Below are 17,714 nucleotides of genomic sequence, written 5' to 3' on the forward strand. Positions count from 1 at the left end.
ACCTTTCTCATCACAGTACCGTAATATTTTTGTTAGACATTAGAAGGAAGTAAAATTATTCTGTGCAAAGGTATAACAGCGAATCAAAATGATAATGAGAAGAAGGAAGGGATATAGGTGAAATCTGATAGAGGGAATCAGGCGTCTCGATTTTTCCGCAATTTTCCTGGGTTTGATCGGCTCCAATTTCATCCCCCTATCGAGATCGCACTTTACGGTGAACTTGAGACCTCGGATATTGCTCGCAAAAACGTCGAATCTCCTTCGATGACGGTTTCGAGTCGAACAGTAACGTCGAGTACGCACTTATCCGTGTCCATATATTCTCTTTCCATTTGATTCTTCCAACCTTCGGGGGATAGCTGGATTTCCGATGCCTGGGAGCGTGGATAAATCGACACGATAGAAAAATACTACGAGGTGACAGAAATGTTGATAAAAGCACAGGAAGGAAAAGATAAATAACTGGAAGAAAATTTGAAGCGAACGAAGATGGTGGGATCGATGAGACAATATGAGAAAGTCACAATAAAATAGAGGAGTAAAAGGGAGAAAGTGAGAAATTTCTAAAAATGCGGAGAGGGTTAAAAGTAAAATTCTGTACGAAGAAAAAATATTGTTAATAAAAAAGGGAGAAATAGGACTGAAGGTAAAGAAGAATACTACGTGAAAGTGTGTAAAGAGAACAGAAAAGAAAGGAAAAGGGGGTAACATCCAAAGAAGATGGAAGGAAGAAACATAGGGATAGGGAAACAGAGAGGGAAAGAGCAAGAATACCAAGTTACGAGAATAATCGTGTTTCGCGGTGACTAGATTACACCACGCCACGCTTGCGAACTACATGCCACGTACAGAACACCTACAGCGCGTACAAGTTGTCCAGAATCTCATCCCCTGTCCATCTCCAAAACTCCACTTATTTATCCCCAATTTTTCCTTACTATCCATGAGAAAGAATTAAAGACATCACTGAAACCAATTATTACCTCAAAAACTAACATCACACTATTCTATTACTTTCCTCCTCACTCCAGCTATCATCCCCAATCTCCCCTAAAACTCCACCTCAAATATTCACCTAATACCTCCCAGCACCTTCAACAGACACCACCACACCTTGCCCCATTATCCACTCAATCGTCTCCCAGCGAATCGAAACCACCACCGACCCAAAACACGTCCACAGTGCACAGAAACAGCCAGTGCATCGTCCCACCTCCCCCGGTTCCGTTATCCCCGCTTGTCCTCAGTTTCCGAGCGGTTCACCTAGGATTCCAGCAGCGTCGGCAAGAGGCGGAGGTTGTTTAATAAAATAACCTCGTTACGCCGCAGTCGGAGGACGGTGGAAGACGGGGTGGCAACGGGGGGCGTTTGACGGGGGCGCGAGAGGATCCGTCGGAGTGTAAAAGACTGAGTCAAACTGGGGGTGGCGGGGGCTAATGTAGCAACGGTGGCTGCTGCTCGCCTTGGCTGCCTGTAGGAGACGGCTAGACCAGATGAGCGGGCAGGGTAGACAAGGGGAGAGGGTTGCCGCGGATCGGGGGGTGGCTGGGGGACGAAGAGAGACAGACGGCCGCGGGAGGGGTACTAATACATAAAGTAGCTTAAAGTAGAAAATTGTGGAAGCGTCGTGATGCCTGGTGATTGCGTTACCTCCGGGGCTTTGATTTAAAATGCAACGAGGGACCAACCAGGCGGCCAGGGGTGGGGGTGTCAGAGAATACGGGCCGAGGCTGGGGCGGCTGAGAGGAAGCTGGAAGGATGGATCCTGCCTGGGAGCCATGTTCCTCCTGCGGGAACGTCAGCCAGCCTCCGCTGTGGAACAGCGACCAGGGGCGGCGGGGAGAAAGAGAGCGAAGAAGGGCAGAAGGTGGCGGCGGCGGTGGTGGTGGTGATGGTTCGTAGTTATGCTGCCAGTGGCGATGCTGGAAGCTTCCACTTGGAAGGACGAGGGGGATGGAACTCTTTCTTGCTACGCGGCGGATCGACTTCCAGCTTCGACTGCTTTGTTGCTCCTTCCTTTTATTTTCCCATCCACCCCCGCGACCCCACCGCTTCCGCTCGGGCGCAACAATCCCTTATGCCGGGTCAACCTTTTTACCATCCACTTCTACGGCGAACCTCTTTGTCCCGCGGTTTATTCGCGATAGCGATAGCACGATCGTGGGAATTTGTATTTTTTACACCCTTTCTTTGCTTGGGATGTCTTGCGACGAGGTGGCTTTTCGTAAGTGTATTGTGAAAGTTCTGTTGAATCATCTGGTTTGATATAAGTTTTACTCTCTTGAGAGTAAATATAGACCATAAAAGTTAGAAATTACAGAAAATTTTGAACATAAATATTCCCAGAATTAATCAAATTCGCAAAATATAGATGATTCAGAATCATAAAGTAGACTCTACAAAATTGAGAGCAAGCATGGGGGTATAACGAAGGCAAGTTTGTCAATGAAGGCAGTCTTTTTAATAAATTGCTCTCTCGAAAATGTGATTAAGCGTAAACACCCTGCTCCAAGGGGGGTGAAAAGCCACGCAGGGTCAACTCATAATGCGGTAGTACCGCTTCTGAGTGACAGCGGACAGACAGCTCGAGACTTAAGGTTCCCGCCGGCACCTGGGGGGTGAATTTGGGAGAACAGATGATTTGGCGCAGTGTTTCTCGCGTCACTGTATCAAACACCCAAGAAAGTTGGCAGGTCGAAGGAAAACTGGATATTCTTCTCCTCAGTCTCCTATCTGTCCGCGATAATCTCCTTTCTAACGTTTCCAAATATTAAAAATCAATTGATAAAAAGTGCCCCATTTTTTTACCCTGTCTAATTTACTAAAATATATTTCTATTTAAATAAATATTACAGGAAAGAAAAGGAACATAATTTTTATAAAGCCTGGAATTATTTTCTATTATTCTACTTTTCAACAAAAATTCCATGTTCACTGAATAAGAACAATGCTAAATTACCCAGAAGAACCAAAATGTTATAAGACAGCTTTCTGAATCCGCTTCCACACCAATCAAAGTCCAAAGGAAACAGGAATCAAGCGGCCGTGAATGAACGGTCGATGTCAAATTTGATGAATCTAGTTTGTTGGAGCACGGCTTCTGGTGTGTGGTGGATAAGAAAAATGACCAGGCGAGCGGGGGATCCTTTACTGGAGGAATTCGAGTGTCAATCCATATCTCTTTCTCCTCTGATCCCTTCATCCTCGGGGACTTGGACACAGAGGGAACGCGGGAGGCGAAGAGGATCAACGAGGGCGTCTCGGAGGGTGCAATGGAACACTGGAGAGGTGGAATTAAAGAAAAAGCACGGAGAACGCTGCCCTGACATTTCTGACACAGATTGACACCCGAAGGGATGTAGAACGCGTTTAAAAATTGTTTGCATCAAAGATAGGTGGATTCTGTGGCAAGAAGATATCGTCTCATTTTTGTATTCACTGTGTATTTGGAATCTGTAGTGTTCTACTATCAGATATTCTGGAGTAGAATGTTTTTAAAAAATTTAAAAACTACCGACTAGGGTGGTTAAAAAATAAAAATAAGTAAAAAGAAATCATGATGAAAAAAAATTACAAAAACAGATTGAAATAAAATCTAGATAAATGAAATGAAATTTATAAATGAGTGTAAATTGTAGTTCTGGCAAACATTAGAGAAGTGAAAGGAATAGAACTATACGATTCGGAAATGTTCTCATGAAACTGATGTACTCGTTAATCTGAGTTATCCTACACGAGCTTTCCAAGACATCTCAGAGTTGAGACGAAACGAGCCAAGATTAAACATAATACGCCGTTCCGTGGCTTCATTTCGAAAATGAAACTGCGCCGTCCTCCAACGCCGATTGAATTATTCCCAGAATGACGGTGATAGACTTTAAGAGCCTTCCTACCACGAAATTGTACTGTTTTAATCTACCTTATTAACACACACCAACGAAATTTCTTTTGATGTAAAAAATAATGTTTGGTCTTCTTATTAATAGAAAATGTTTAAAAAAGAAACATTAGATTCAAATTAAGGTTGCAATGTGATATTAAACGACTAAGTAGAAACATACCGCGCGTAGCCAGACACAGTCAAATATGTACTTATCTACTTATTTAGCTTATATCTGGTTAATAAACTTTCTGTTTCGGAATTTACTTTCTCTCCTTCTCTTCTCAAAGACTATTGGATACTAAAATACACAAAATATACATAAATAATAATCGCGAATAACAATATTAGTAGACAGAAGTTTTACACAACTGTTTACTTTTAGTTCCACAAGCAAAGCAAACTAAACCAACTTTATTATTTCTTACTATCAACTCTAATCTTCTCACATTTCACATCACTCTATCGTCGATCATAACACTACATGATATTATCAAATGATCATATAAAACGATTCGCTGACGATCGAGGCGCCTCGGCGAAGGATCATAAAAATGTAGGGAAACATCCTTACAGGGCCCCCTGAAGAAATGACGCTTTGATCTCTCCCCTTTTCTTCCCCGCGTCCTCGCTCACCCCCCAACTTCCATCTCACCCCGCCAACACCCTTGCTCGATCCCTCGATCCGGCCTCTGTCCGTCCTCGCCCCTCAAAATATCAACTAAACGATAACCATATTTATTATTCATTCGGCCGCTTCGTTCGCTCCTCCCGCGGCTCCAATTTTGCAGAGTAGTTTTTCAAAGAATTCCGTGAGCGTGCCGCTGCATCGCGAAGGGGATGAAGGACGGAGGATGAAATCGAGAGAGGATGAAATATTTCACGGGCGCGGGGCTGGCACGCTCTACGAGACGCATCGGTACGAAGGAAAATAAGTTTCCTCTTCTGCCACGTCTCACGTCAGAATTACGTGTAAGTCGATAGTTTGAGGAAGATGGTCTGCGGGAGGAGGTCGAGTCAGGAAGAGTTCAGTCAGAGTAGTGGGTCTACTTTTACTTCTTTTAAAAAGAAACTTAATTTTAATCTCCAGTACCTTTTTTCAGATAAAATCAGTAGATGGAAAGAGACATTAATATCCACAAAGGCATAAAAATGATATAAAGAAGCACTTATCTCAAGAAACTCTCCCTCTGCCAACACCAAGAATATAACCCAGAAAAAAAGCAACACAATACCCTATAAAAACTCCGAACGTGAAAGGAGTTCCGCGGGGCTAGAAAAAGCGAGCGAAGCATCGGGGAAAATGGGGAACAACATGGAGAGCCGAGGTTGCCCGCTCACGCCCGTTATCCGGGCGATGGAGCGACTAATAACGATAACGATGCCAGAAACGATAATCGAGTTAGGGGTTTCCGCGGTTTCCACGGCTCTCCCAGGGCGCTGATTGCTGGAACGGCGGCGGTTTCGCCGTCGGGATGGCCGATGCGCGGCGACGCCGCGCGCGTACAGCCGCGCGCACGTAGACGCGTAGCGGCGCGGACGAAGGCGTAACGAGTACACAATGCGATGCAAATTGGGCTCCTCTCTCTCTGTCGGTCTCTCGCGCGGGGAACTGCACACGGACCAGTCAATCGGCCGGTTGCCTACGCCGGTGCATCGCGATGGTATTACTAACATCGCTATTCTATTATGAAATTACGGTTCCCCGAGCAGCAGCCTGGGCTATTACCAGCCCGCCCTCCCCTCAGGCGTTCGATTCGGGATAACTCGGTAACTAGTCATCCAGACGCCAGAGACAATACTCGATCGGCCGCCCGAGGCCAGTCTTTCAATTTATTTTCATGCATTTAACAGGGCTGTCACTGCGCGCCGATCAATTTCTTGGGACTTGATTTCAATGTGCCCTTGGGCCTGGCCCGGGGCCCCGAGGAACGGGTTGAATGAGTTTTAATTTTCGAATGGAAAGATTCAGTTGAGAGACGTATTGGGCACTTGAGGTTTGGAGAGACTCGGTGTCTTGAGAGATGTTGGGGTATTGGAGGGATTTGATTTTTATTTCGTTGCGTGGTGTTATGTAGAAAAGTATTATCAGAGAAAGTGGAATAAGTAGTTTTAGTAAGACTTGAGTTTTATAGAGATAAGAAAAAGGAAAATTTGAAGTATTTGACTACTGAAATAGATTTTAACACCACTGATTCCCTAATAGTGTAGGTTAAAGAGTTAAAATCTCTGCTAAAGAGTTAAAATCCTTTCGTTTCATTTGTTGGCGATATGGGAGACGAAGTGTGAAGACGACGTCGTGTCAGAGTTATGTCTGTTTTACGAGCTGGTCGTAGCCAATAAAGTTGGTCTCGCTGTGCTCGCTTGATAAAGTACCACGTGAAACACGCTCTTGCTGTTTAAATATTAAATTGATCAAGCGTGACTATCGAATCACTATCATTTTAATCATTTCAATCGACTATCATTTTTTAAGCGTTGTAATGTGATACAATAAGGTCAGCAATCCACGTGGTGTCACATTTAACGTCTACAGTGCAGACATATAAGAGGGATAATTGCTTTTATATATTGCATTCAGACGGAAAGACAGACAAAATTTCAAAAATTTTGAAAATATGTAATAGAAAAGAAGACCAGATAAGATTTCAAGCATGCCAATATGTATAACTTTGAATATTCCATCCTGTGTAGATACTTGAACCTTCTATAATTTCTTAATTCTTTGTGGTACCTGTGAGGCTTTAGAGCTTTGAAGCTATCTTATTATTAAATGTAGACGGTACAATAAAAACAGTGATTTTTCAAAAAATTCTCCAATACAAATCGCATAAAATAAATCGGTTCCACGTCTCACCCATGCTTTGCACTGTATTATCGACACAGATAAGAAGAATGTACATAGAAGCACCGACCAGATAATAGCTTTGAGACTTCGCCGGTAATATTGGTGGTGACACTAAAATGATAATGGGGTGCTAGCACCCCAAAAATCAGGGACAGAAAAATACATGGGATATTAGGTCTATTATTATCTAGTCGGTGGTATGACGCGATAGCCAAGAAGCGTCTTATAAAAGTACATTTTAAGGTGTTAAAGGTGTTAAGAATTATTAACTTATCATGAGAATTTGCAATCCCAAAAGCGTGGACAAGAAGCAGCATTGCTTGGTAGTCCATCCTGTATACTCGACTGTGATAAAAAGGATAATGGTAAATTACCGACAAACGGTATATGTTTTTTTCACGGAATAAACTTGAAAATGGTAATTCAGTGATTATCGAACGAGAAAAGTCTGTAAACCTATAAATAAAGCAAATGAGTAAATAAAGCAAAGTACATCAATAAAGAAACATGCGGTCAGCTGTAGAACAAAGGTTGAATTATGTGATTGATAAGAAGGCATTCAAGGTTGCTCGGTAGTGAGTTTTACGACGCTTTACGAATTTGTTTGACATACTTTGTCAGGACAGTCACCGCTGAGTTTCCTGTGTCTACTGAATAATGAGCATTCTGCGTCTGTCCTAAACTGCGTTTCAAAGTTTCAACGTTAAATTGGATACACTTTTGTGGAAAAAATATCCTTCAACTTGCACAAAGAACGGTAAGTACTCATATTTTTAAAAAATATTCTTGTATATCCACTAGTCGTATCATTCCTTTGAAAATGAAATTGCTTATTCATTTCTTATGAATGATCAAGTACTTTTAAATAACAAGCTTTAAATTCTTGAAAATATTATCGTCTATTAATTGTAATACTTACTATGTAGAACAAAGACTAATTATATTAATTATGTTATAGTGAAATTATGATGAGTGAGATTAAATAAGAAAGTGAAGGAAAGACTAAAGGTTATTTTTCAATTTTTAAACATATTTATGTAGAGTTTTTATAAGTATATTAATGCGTGCATATTTTCAAGTCACACTTAAACAATGATTTTAAATAATAACTGAGTATATCATTAAAAGAAATAACTTCCCATGAATATTAGTCAAGAATGAATTATACATACCTTATGATAACGACTTATTAGTCTAACTTAACATGTTAAAACGTATGATACAAAACGTTCATTCAAAATTGCATATTTTTTCATTTATTTTCCACATTTTAGAAACATCATTATCACTTTTCTAATTCGTAAAAATGTTTATTTAACCTATTCATTAAAAAGCTACAAGGTAGATAATGTGAACTGGTTCTATGAGTTCAACGAATTTCAGGAGTTTACTATAGTAATTCTATCGGTGTCAACGTAAACGCAAGTGGTTTGACCTCATCTGAACTTTCGGGATAACTAGTTTCAAGGTTTCTCGAGCTACTTTACAGAATAAACTGAATCGCTAATGACACAAATATATTAAAGGGAATATTTCCGTCACTGTCAGACATACAGAGAACTCGTGAAACCAGTAACATGTTCAGCTTGCGATTAGTTATACACATTTCGTAATCTGGTTACTTATGATGTATTCCAGGATTATCAAAACTACTCATACCATCTTTATCAGGAAACACCACGCATTTTTTAAAAATGGCTATAATTGTTTAGCAGTCTCTTTAATACTTTTAAAATTCTTAATAAATATTAAACGAACGTTTGTTAACATTTGTATTAAAAAGTATGAATATTCTGATATTTGTATGTTTGCAATGTTTCCGGTAACATTTAACTTCAATTCTTATCACTTACAGCGCTATAATCTCATTTTTAGACTGAATCGATAACGTCGTGTATGATCGAAAAATAGTAAGGGCTATTGTATACTTCGTCTGCGGCTTTAATCCTTATCTCCAACTGAACCGATAATTTAGAAAAATTCAGATCTCAACTTATCCAACAAAAAGTTGCATGAAAGAAGACTACTCAGCACTGCTTGATCAACAGAAGAGTATGAACCAAATAGAGTGTCGCCTCGATACAAGCTCAGTGGTGCACAAATATTTTCTTGGAACTAATTTCCCATTTAACTTCCCTCGGCTTTCAGACAACACACTCGAGGTCGCTATTACATAAACTGATACCATAAACGTTTTCTTCCGTTCTCCACTCTCCAAACTGGTTCGAAATCCCGAGCTTATATCAAGACAATGCCCGAAGTGCTACAATAAAAGCAACGGGTAACACGTCTCGCCACTTGTCCCCGGAGGGAACGCTCCGATACAGCCTAGCACGAGCACTCGGTCGAGCTGCACCGTGACTAAATCCAGAGTGACAAGCGGAGAGGACGGAACCATGCACCGTGATGTACTCGTCCAGTTTCAGAACGTACCGTGTCGGGAAACCAGTCGAACGCGACCCCTCTCTTTGAGGAACAAGTTCCCTGGAGGGGAGAGGTACATCGTCCTCGTGGTATCGCGGGTCAGGAGAGAGGGGGGACATGTGGCGAGGGGAGGAAGCGGGTAGAGATGGTCGCGGGGTTCGATAACGCAGGCTTGCCCCGTCTAATTACTCGTATTTACTCGCAGAAGGAGAAGAGGACGGCACGGAGCGACGTAAAACACGAAGAGTCCAGGGTAGTAGGCGCGAGGAAGGTCACCCGCGAGGAACCAGCGAAAGATGGCCTGTCCAGAAAGGCCGGTCGCGGCGCTCACCGTCTCCCTCTTCTACCTTCTGGCACTCTTCGGTGAGTTACTAGACTGTGTTGGCCCGCCTGCTTCCTCTTCGTTCCATCGAGCCCTCTGTGGTGTCCTCTCCTGCGCAGTCCCATCCCCGCTACTTTCAAATCCCGTCCCGGCCAAACTCATTCATTAAAAACGGATCCAGCGGGTGGGGAGGCCCCGGGGAACTGGAGACTCTTAACACGAGTTGCTCCTTTCGGCTTCTGCATGGTTCTTTTGTCACGATGGGTCTCTTGTGCTCGAACGAGCTCAGTATATGCATACTTTGTTTTATTGGAGTAGAATGTGGTTTACAATGGGAGCACATTGCTAAGCTTTCCTTATTGGAGCAAATAGTTTAGAAGTTGGTAGGTTGTTATGTTTGTAATGACTTTCAGAACTAGTGTTGATTTTTCATTGCATCTGTTTGTTATGGACATTCCTGTATTCTTGACCATGTGTCAGTAATTAAGATAGCACTTATTTGGCAATCTAGGTTGTAACCTTCGGAAGTCTTGGTTCTAATTTCTGACTCACGTTGTTCGTCAACAGTGAGGTTTGAAGAAGAAAGCTAGTTTTGTTTAAATGTAGTAGAAGAATAAACATATTCTCTTGATGCTGATTATTAATTGGAATTCTTTTTTTTTCAGGTTCCTACTGTCAAATGGCACCAGGTAAATAATTGTTGTTGCTTAAAAATTGTTAGAGAAAAATTGGGAATAAGTGAAATGTTGCTGGGAATAAGTGATGAGGTGCTTCCTGATAACGGAATGAAATTTCTAATGACTAGGGATGCTTGAAGACACGCCTGCATCTACATAAGCTACGGAAGAAAGCAAACCTGTTTGGCGAGATAATTGATCTTAAATAATCTAGAAGACGTTAGTGCTTAGGATTAGAATTCCTTCCATTCTTCGTTCCCTTTAGCGGTTCACTTCAAATAGGGAACTTGTTCACAAATAATTTTTGTTTTCAATTTACATATTTAGTTCGAAGCACTAAGAATATTTAATTCGAATATTAATTATTTAATAATTAACTTACGAGTATAATAATAGTGATAACAATGTCCTCACTTTTTATCATTAATACTACTTGTGATCAAAGAACACATCACAAAATTTTAAACACGTTATAGAAATAGTAAATTCGACCCTAGGAGAAAAGATACCATCTCATAGAGGGAAGCTATTACTTATTTGCAATTTATCTTTTACATTGTTACATGAAAGAGACAAGCATTTCCGTATCTCATTGTCGTGTAGCAGGGACTCGACGAATTAACGGTGCCTATCGTGTGTTTGTGTATGTGATACACGAGCGTGTGAATACGTGCATGCAGAAGAATGCCAATCTCATAGTGGCTTTTAGAAAACTGATCTTGACTACAGAGTTTTTTATGACTACAAAATTTAGAAGCAAAACTGCATATGAGTAGTTTCTATTACAACAAAAAGTTGAAGAAACAGTATGGATTAGAAGTCGTTAAATAATACTAAATGGGTTATAGTTATGCTGGAACACTCTATATATTTCGCACAGCTTTTATTTCAAATAGAATTTAGGACTGCAACTTTATTTCCATTAAAAATTCTATCCTTGTTCATTCCACTTCTGAGACACCCAGTATATGCAATCGTATGAACTCGACTACCTACACATTTTGAGGATAAATTGTCAGTTCACTATCTACCTTGATAAACTCTACAGTAACTCTATAATTTTGACTTGAACTTTGTTCCGATTTTTATGCCGCTTTATTATACACCTTTCTTATTTTAGAAAGTGAAATTACTACTAGGAGCATGGCCATTAGTCAAGTCTAGAATATGCAGACCTGCTAATTTGTTAAGTTAAACGTTCGTATATACTTCAACAGTCATAATTAAGTTCACAGTTACGACTTATAGTCGTATTATCACGTCAAACTTTCGCCATTTACCTCAAAAACACTGTAGGCATAGTATCACCCAAAGTTCCTTATCAATTTTTATTACAATTATACAACACAAAAAATTGATACGAGTTTACTTTCCCTCGGTAACAATTACAACATTTTTAATTTCAATACAATCAAAGATCTCCCATTACACGTTTATACTTTCTCTGCTCTCTACAAACTCCTTCCAAAATTCCCGCCAAAACCTCTCCCCTCCAATCACCAATCACTGAATATCTCAGCCCGTATCGCAAAACCAAAAAAAAGTCAATTATTTCATAACTCCAACCGCTCAACGATTGCGTACCCGACACCGATGCATATCAACATCGCACACAAAGCTAGTGCACTCACACACGCACACAATTATCACCCGCATGCCTCTGGGATCAGCGACGCACGCACACAGAGAGACCCAGTATCCTGTGTGTCATGTGTTTCGACGAGCGATTCCCAGATCAACATTGTTTGTCAGTCAACGCGTGACTCCTCGCCGGGTCACATCCCAAAATTGACGCGCGTCGTTGCCTTCCGTCGATCGTCCAAGCGTGTTCCTTTCAACGTGGCGATACCGAGGCGATTCCAGCTGACTTTAGTCGCTCGATCAGCCATGTACTGGAAACTGTGCGTGATTCTTGCAGCCGTGGCTGGTGCCACCAGAGGCTGGGACGTGGGAAGCGGCCTCAAGTACAGGCTGACTACGACCTTGCTCTTCAGCGAGGCTGCCCCTTCGAAATCCAGCGGGGACGTTGGCTTCCGATTGACCGGCGAGCTGGACGTAACCGCCGTTTGGCAGCTGCCTACAGATCGTGACAGTAGTTTGCTGAGGATCGAGGTACGAGATGTTTTATATAGGAACGTGGAGTTGGTTTCTTTCGATAGGTGCTTGAGAGATGGGCAGTTCAGAGAGCTTGATTGTAGCGCTGGTTGAATACATTCGCTGGATTTGAGAGGAAGTGATTGGAAGTCTGCTGACGTGTTTGAATTTCCTCGTGGAGTATTGAATTCCAAATTTAGTCGAGCAGTATCCGGCCTGCGATTAGTATTTATGAAGATATAATTCTGTATTTTTTTCCTTGGGAAAAGGTTATCTGTTGTGCAAGGGGAATCCATAAACACTTGCTGTATTTATCGCTTCTATGTTGATAAATCCGTCATCTGTACGATTCGAATTCATTATTCAATTTTGAAGTGAATCGTGGGTGTAGCGATATTTTTAGATTGTTTTAGCTTAGACTGTTAAGCTTAATATTATTAATAATCCTATTTTTCGCAGCTCTTGTCACCCCAACTATGGATCAAATCTCGAAGAGCTCCAGAGCCAGAGGGCTTTGTGGAGCACTCGTCCAAGGTGGACACGATTGCACAGAAACCACTGCTGCTCCTCTGGAGAAACGGTCAGATAAAATCCATCTACCTGCATACCTCAGAGAGCGTTTCTTCAGCGAATTTGAAGCGTGGCCTGGCTGGTCTCTTCCAGTACAGAATGTTAGACGATGATATTCAAGAATGGGACGCCTCTGGCCTCTGCAACGTGACGTATCATTCCCTAGGCCCGAAGACTATAGGAAAAAGGAAGACTTCTTGCATACATAACGCTCTACCGCCGACGAGACGACACCCGAATCCTCTGTTTGGAGTGAAGCTCGCTAGCACTCGTAATTCCACCATAGAGCTGACTCAGAAACTTCTGCCAAGTTTGGTTCGTGAACAGGAAAGGCATAAAATGATGCTCGCTGGAAGATCGGAAGTTGGCACCACTGTTACGTCGGAGAGGACCCTAGAGCTGATTCCTGGTTCTCTGAGCGCTAGGAAAGTGCAAGCTGATACTTTGAAAGAAGCTGTCGCTGCGTTGCAACCAGGATTCCAGGAAACAAATATGGAGCTTCAAATGGAGCCTGTTGCTTGTCCAGGTGGCAGCTGTCAAACGGTTGGTAGTATTCCTTTGATGGGGTTTTGAAGATTAGAGTTGAGAGAATTATTTACAGTGACCTCTTCTTAGATTAGTATATTTAATTTTGACGGATATTCGATTTGATAACCTTCTTCAGAATATATGATATTGACGGAGAGATGATTCCCTAGCCAAAGTCAATAGCGAGAAATCTAAAACGGTAGAAGGTCCAAAGGACGTTTATTTAGATTACTAACTTTGTCTTCTGTTTAGTTATGAGTAGGAAGCAGTATACAAAGAAGTTTGCGTGACGTGATTCATAGATCACGTTCATAGCAAATCTGAAGTCCTTGAAATACTATTATGCAACTCATATGTTGTATTATAGTTATTTAAAGAACAATTGACACTCTTTCAATTAGAGAGAACCTGTAATATTTTTCAAAATTATTGTACTACAAATATAGAGATAAATAGTGTAATTTTAATACAATTACATATGATATATTATATGGATACTGTCTGATAAGACATTGTATAAAATCACTTCTCACATAATTACACTACACACATACAATTTTCATAAGACTAAAAGCAATTCTCCATCAGTTTCTCATCACCTCAATTAAATGTTCTTTAAATCAATTCCAGCTTGAACAAACACTCGAAGAGTACCGTAACGTCCTCGACAGTAACTTCTTAGGCACTGGGAAGTCTGCTTCTGCATTCCTGAAGTTGGTACCTCTAGTCAAATCTGCCTCGCCAGAGGAACTCCTCAAGCTCCTGAAGAGTCCACGCTACCGTCAGCTGAAGCAACAATTATTGGACGTCTATGGTTCAGCGTCAACATTAGCGAGTCACCAAGCAGCGATGAAAATCCTACGACAGGATGACGTGGGTGATGACACCGAGAGATACCTCTGGGCATTATCCTTATCACCTACTCCAAACGCAGACGTCGCCAAAGACATTCTGAAGCGATCCGAAGAAACGATACAGAACGACAAAGTGTCTGAGACACTAGCCCTGACTGCAGCAGCGATGGCTCGTCACTTGGGGTCGCCAGTTGCTGTAGAAAAGGCTAGAGTGAGCTTGGAGCTTGGATTGGAGAGTTGCACGGGGGAAGAGTGCAGATTAAAGTTCCTCAGAGCTCTCAGAAACCTGAGAAGCAAAGCTACGATTCCAACCTTGTTGAAATACGCAATTAGTAAAGACAGGACTATTAGCGTTGCAGCTTGGAAGGCAATAGGCACTCTTCCTAAAAGTTCTCTGACCCCTGAGGTCAAAGTCGCTGCCAAGAGGGTCTTCTACCAAATAGGTGGGCCTAAAAGGGACAGTAGTGCCCGAACTCTGGCGTTAGATGTAATTCTCGAAAGCGACTTATCTAAAGAAGATATCCAAGGCCTAGTAAATTACTTAGCAGGCAACGACACCGCGTACGAAATTCGAAAGTACCTGACCCAGCGTCTGGAGCAGCTTTCCGAGAAGAATCTTCAATTAGCAACAAACCTAAACGAGATTCTGACTGCAGCTGGCCACAGAGTGGTTAATTACAACGTATTCTCGCAACGTGGCCTCAGCACCGCCTTTACCAGAAGCTTCCTCAAGTCAGCAGACAGCAATGGATCCTTGGTAACCGTTCAGGAGATCAATTCTGGATTGCTGAAACGTGGTGTCGTCGACGTGGTCTTGGAAGTTGATGAACACGAGCAGGCACTGTTCTCCCTGGGATTGTTCGCTGGAGGTCTAGGTAGCTTCGTTTCGTCGAACCAGGAAGAGGAATCTCAGGAGGATGATCCAGCCACTGCAGGAATGGAAATTGACTTCCTGGGTGTTGGCATCCGGCCATTTATTTTCTTCTCGGGTCAAGGGGAGCTCATGGGTCACGTCTGGTCTGGCACTGCTTCTGAACGAACTCCAGCATTCCAAGTCCTAACTGCTGTTCACAGCTACAGTGAATATATTCCATTAGCCTCTGGCTTCCTAGCAGAAGTTGATGTTCAAGGAGCTGTGAGCTTTGACTTGGCTGGGCAGATTCAGCTGAGTCTGTGGTCTAGAAACGCCCAATCGCTGGTGGATCTGAAGTCTGGAATAGTGATTCAAGGTGGCACCAAAGTACGCTCGGATTTCGTCCAAAGTATGGCCGAGTTCTCGATGACGATGGAGCCTAAACTGGAGCTGGCTACTGATGTAGACTTCTCTGGACCTGTGTCCTTGTGCATGAGGCTCAGCCAACCAGAGAACGTGGCGAGGTATCAGGTGTATAAGATTGAGAGAATAGCTGGCAGTAGGCACAGATTACGGAAAACTAGGGGCGTGAGGATACATAGCCCGGGAAGGTCCTACCTTCTGAACAGGAAGAACAACGAGATGTGCTCAAAGGTGTTCAGTTAGTCTTTGCAGATTGGTCGCGTTGTGAGACGTTGTTGTGAGGTCTGATAGAGTTTATCGTAACAATGTTATCGAATATAATATTTTTCTTCGTCCGTGCGTTCTGTTGGACGTTTTGAAAGTGGCATCGCGTGTGTTGGACATATATAAGTGTAATATATTTTTATACTGTGAATCTCGTGCATGCGCGTTCCTGTGCGCTGCGATTCATGGACGAGAAGCAGAGTTTCATTAATAGTCGACCGAAGTCATTCCAAGTTCGATCAGCAAGTTTGCTTGATCTGACTGCATTTGTTCCATTTGTAATGTCTATGAACTTTTATGCAATGACCCTCTATAGTCAAGTTTTATGATACTTTTATGCGAAAAATGAACGAGTAAATGTAAGTCTACGACTATCTTCATGTGGCTAGTATTATATACGAATTTATAAGTTAAAACGGACGACCACAGAGGGCTAAACCTATCGAATTCCTTCAACTATAGTTTTATATAACTTTATACATGGAATATTTTTACTCGAATATTGTTAGAGCAACTATAATGAATTTTATAAAATAATATAAAACTAACAAAGATGAAGATCTGTATACATCTAAAATGAAACATTTACTATTTTTTAATTTTAAATAAGATGACATAACACCACGAGAAAATTGAAAAACGATAGATAAAAAAATATTCAGCATAACAAACTTATTTTTATTATCTACTGTTCCCACTGTCCTACCTCAAACTTTCCACTTCTCCTTACACCTCATTTTCCCCTTTCAGCGACACCCACACTCTGCGACAACCATATCCTCGTACCCATACTGATAAGTCAACGTCCCACTGGCGTCAAGATAGAGCAGGCTAGTAGGGGCTAGCCTGGTAGGAACGCAGCAAGCCCTTCCCACAGGCTTATTGCTACTTTCAACGTTCTGAAGAGCCCCGTGCACCAGGGTCTGAACAATCGCGTGCTTCGTTGGGCTGAGGTGGTCTCCAAATGGATAAAAACACTTGCCAGCGCACTGATACGCTTCGTAGCCAGGCGGAGCAACGACCCACTCGTCATACGCGATCAAAGCGAAGTCCACGTACAGGGAACGACGTCTGCAAGAATTTCTGCGTCTCCTGCGACCGCTGTCCTCTTCCTCTTGTTCATCCTCCTGAACGGAACGCCTAGGACGCTTCTTCCTCGCCTTACTGTAGCTCAATAACAAAATAGGACCCTCCCCACAAGGATGGTAGCCAACTCTCCCGTACACGCGAAACCTGACGGTGCTCCCACTTCTCGTGGCCACGGCGGAAGTGACGTTGAAAGCCCTCCAACTGTCATCTCGCCTGGACTTACAGCAGTCTGAGTTGTTCACTTTGTCTAGTCGCACCCTGAGAATGGCCCCAGCAACACCGAGCAGCTCTGCGACTTCTAGACTCTCATCTGCATCAACTGGTGGTACTGAGAAGACAAGGATCTTTGCGCCATCGTTCATGGGACCTGACACATGGATCGGTTGAAGAGCTCTGACTATATCCACATCCGATTTCCTGTGATACAGTTCCAGCATGTACCTGGACACAGCGCCTCGGTACCTTCTGTGACTCCTGTCGCTGGTTCTTCGACTAGTTCTGTTGGAGAACCGATGAAGCACCGAGGGAGATGAGGCTGGGATGGACAGATCGAACTGTATGGACGCCTTCGCGTGCACTGTTGATGTCTGCCAGGAGAGAGAGCCTGTCCTCCACAGACCGTATATACAGAAGGTCCCAGAGAAGAATAACAACAGATACTGAGAGGGACTCATAGCGTATAACACTGTAGGTTTAACTCTCGAAAAAGTTGACGCGAAAGGAACAGTCACATGATTTCGACACGGTGTCGATCAGACCCTGCATCGAACTGCAAGCAGATCCTTGGCCAGAGAGCCAGGCTGAAGGACCGCGCTGAAATAGCTGCCAATGGAGAGTCGGTGTTTGAAATTGCCGCTGGAATGCTCTTATCGGCAGCAGGCCACC

The 17,714-nt window shown here is 42.6% G+C and overlaps 2 protein-coding genes across 2 annotated transcripts; one reads left to right on the plus strand and one right to left on the minus strand.

Moving 5' to 3' along the window:
* Positions 1-9,179: 9,179 nt before the first annotated feature.
* On the plus strand, positions 9,180-16,262 carry Mtp (microsomal triacylglycerol transfer protein). Its single transcript, XM_076385484.1, has 6 exons — positions 9,180-9,228; positions 9,361-9,518; positions 10,143-10,166; positions 12,073-12,266; positions 12,708-13,361; positions 13,977-16,262. The coding sequence occupies exons 2-6, from the start codon at positions 9,452-9,454 to the stop codon at positions 15,717-15,719; spliced, it is 2,682 nt and encodes an 893-aa protein (XP_076241599.1). The 5' UTR covers positions 9,180-9,228; positions 9,361-9,451; the 3' UTR covers positions 15,720-16,262.
* A 175-nt stretch (positions 16,263-16,437) lies between these two features.
* LOC143183773 (uncharacterized) lies at positions 16,438-17,609 on the minus strand. Its single transcript, XM_076385485.1, is given in 2 exon segments — positions 16,438-17,536; positions 17,538-17,609. Coding segments are annotated over 2 exon segments (1,107 nt in total). The 5' UTR covers positions 17,595-17,609; the 3' UTR covers positions 16,438-16,486.
* Positions 17,610-17,714: the final 105 nt, after the last annotated feature.

The sequence above is a fragment of the Calliopsis andreniformis genome, chromosome 9 (assembly GCF_051401765.1).
Source record: "Calliopsis andreniformis isolate RMS-2024a chromosome 9, iyCalAndr_principal, whole genome shotgun sequence".
Lineage (NCBI taxonomy): Eukaryota > Metazoa > Arthropoda > Insecta > Hymenoptera > Andrenidae > Calliopsis > Calliopsis andreniformis.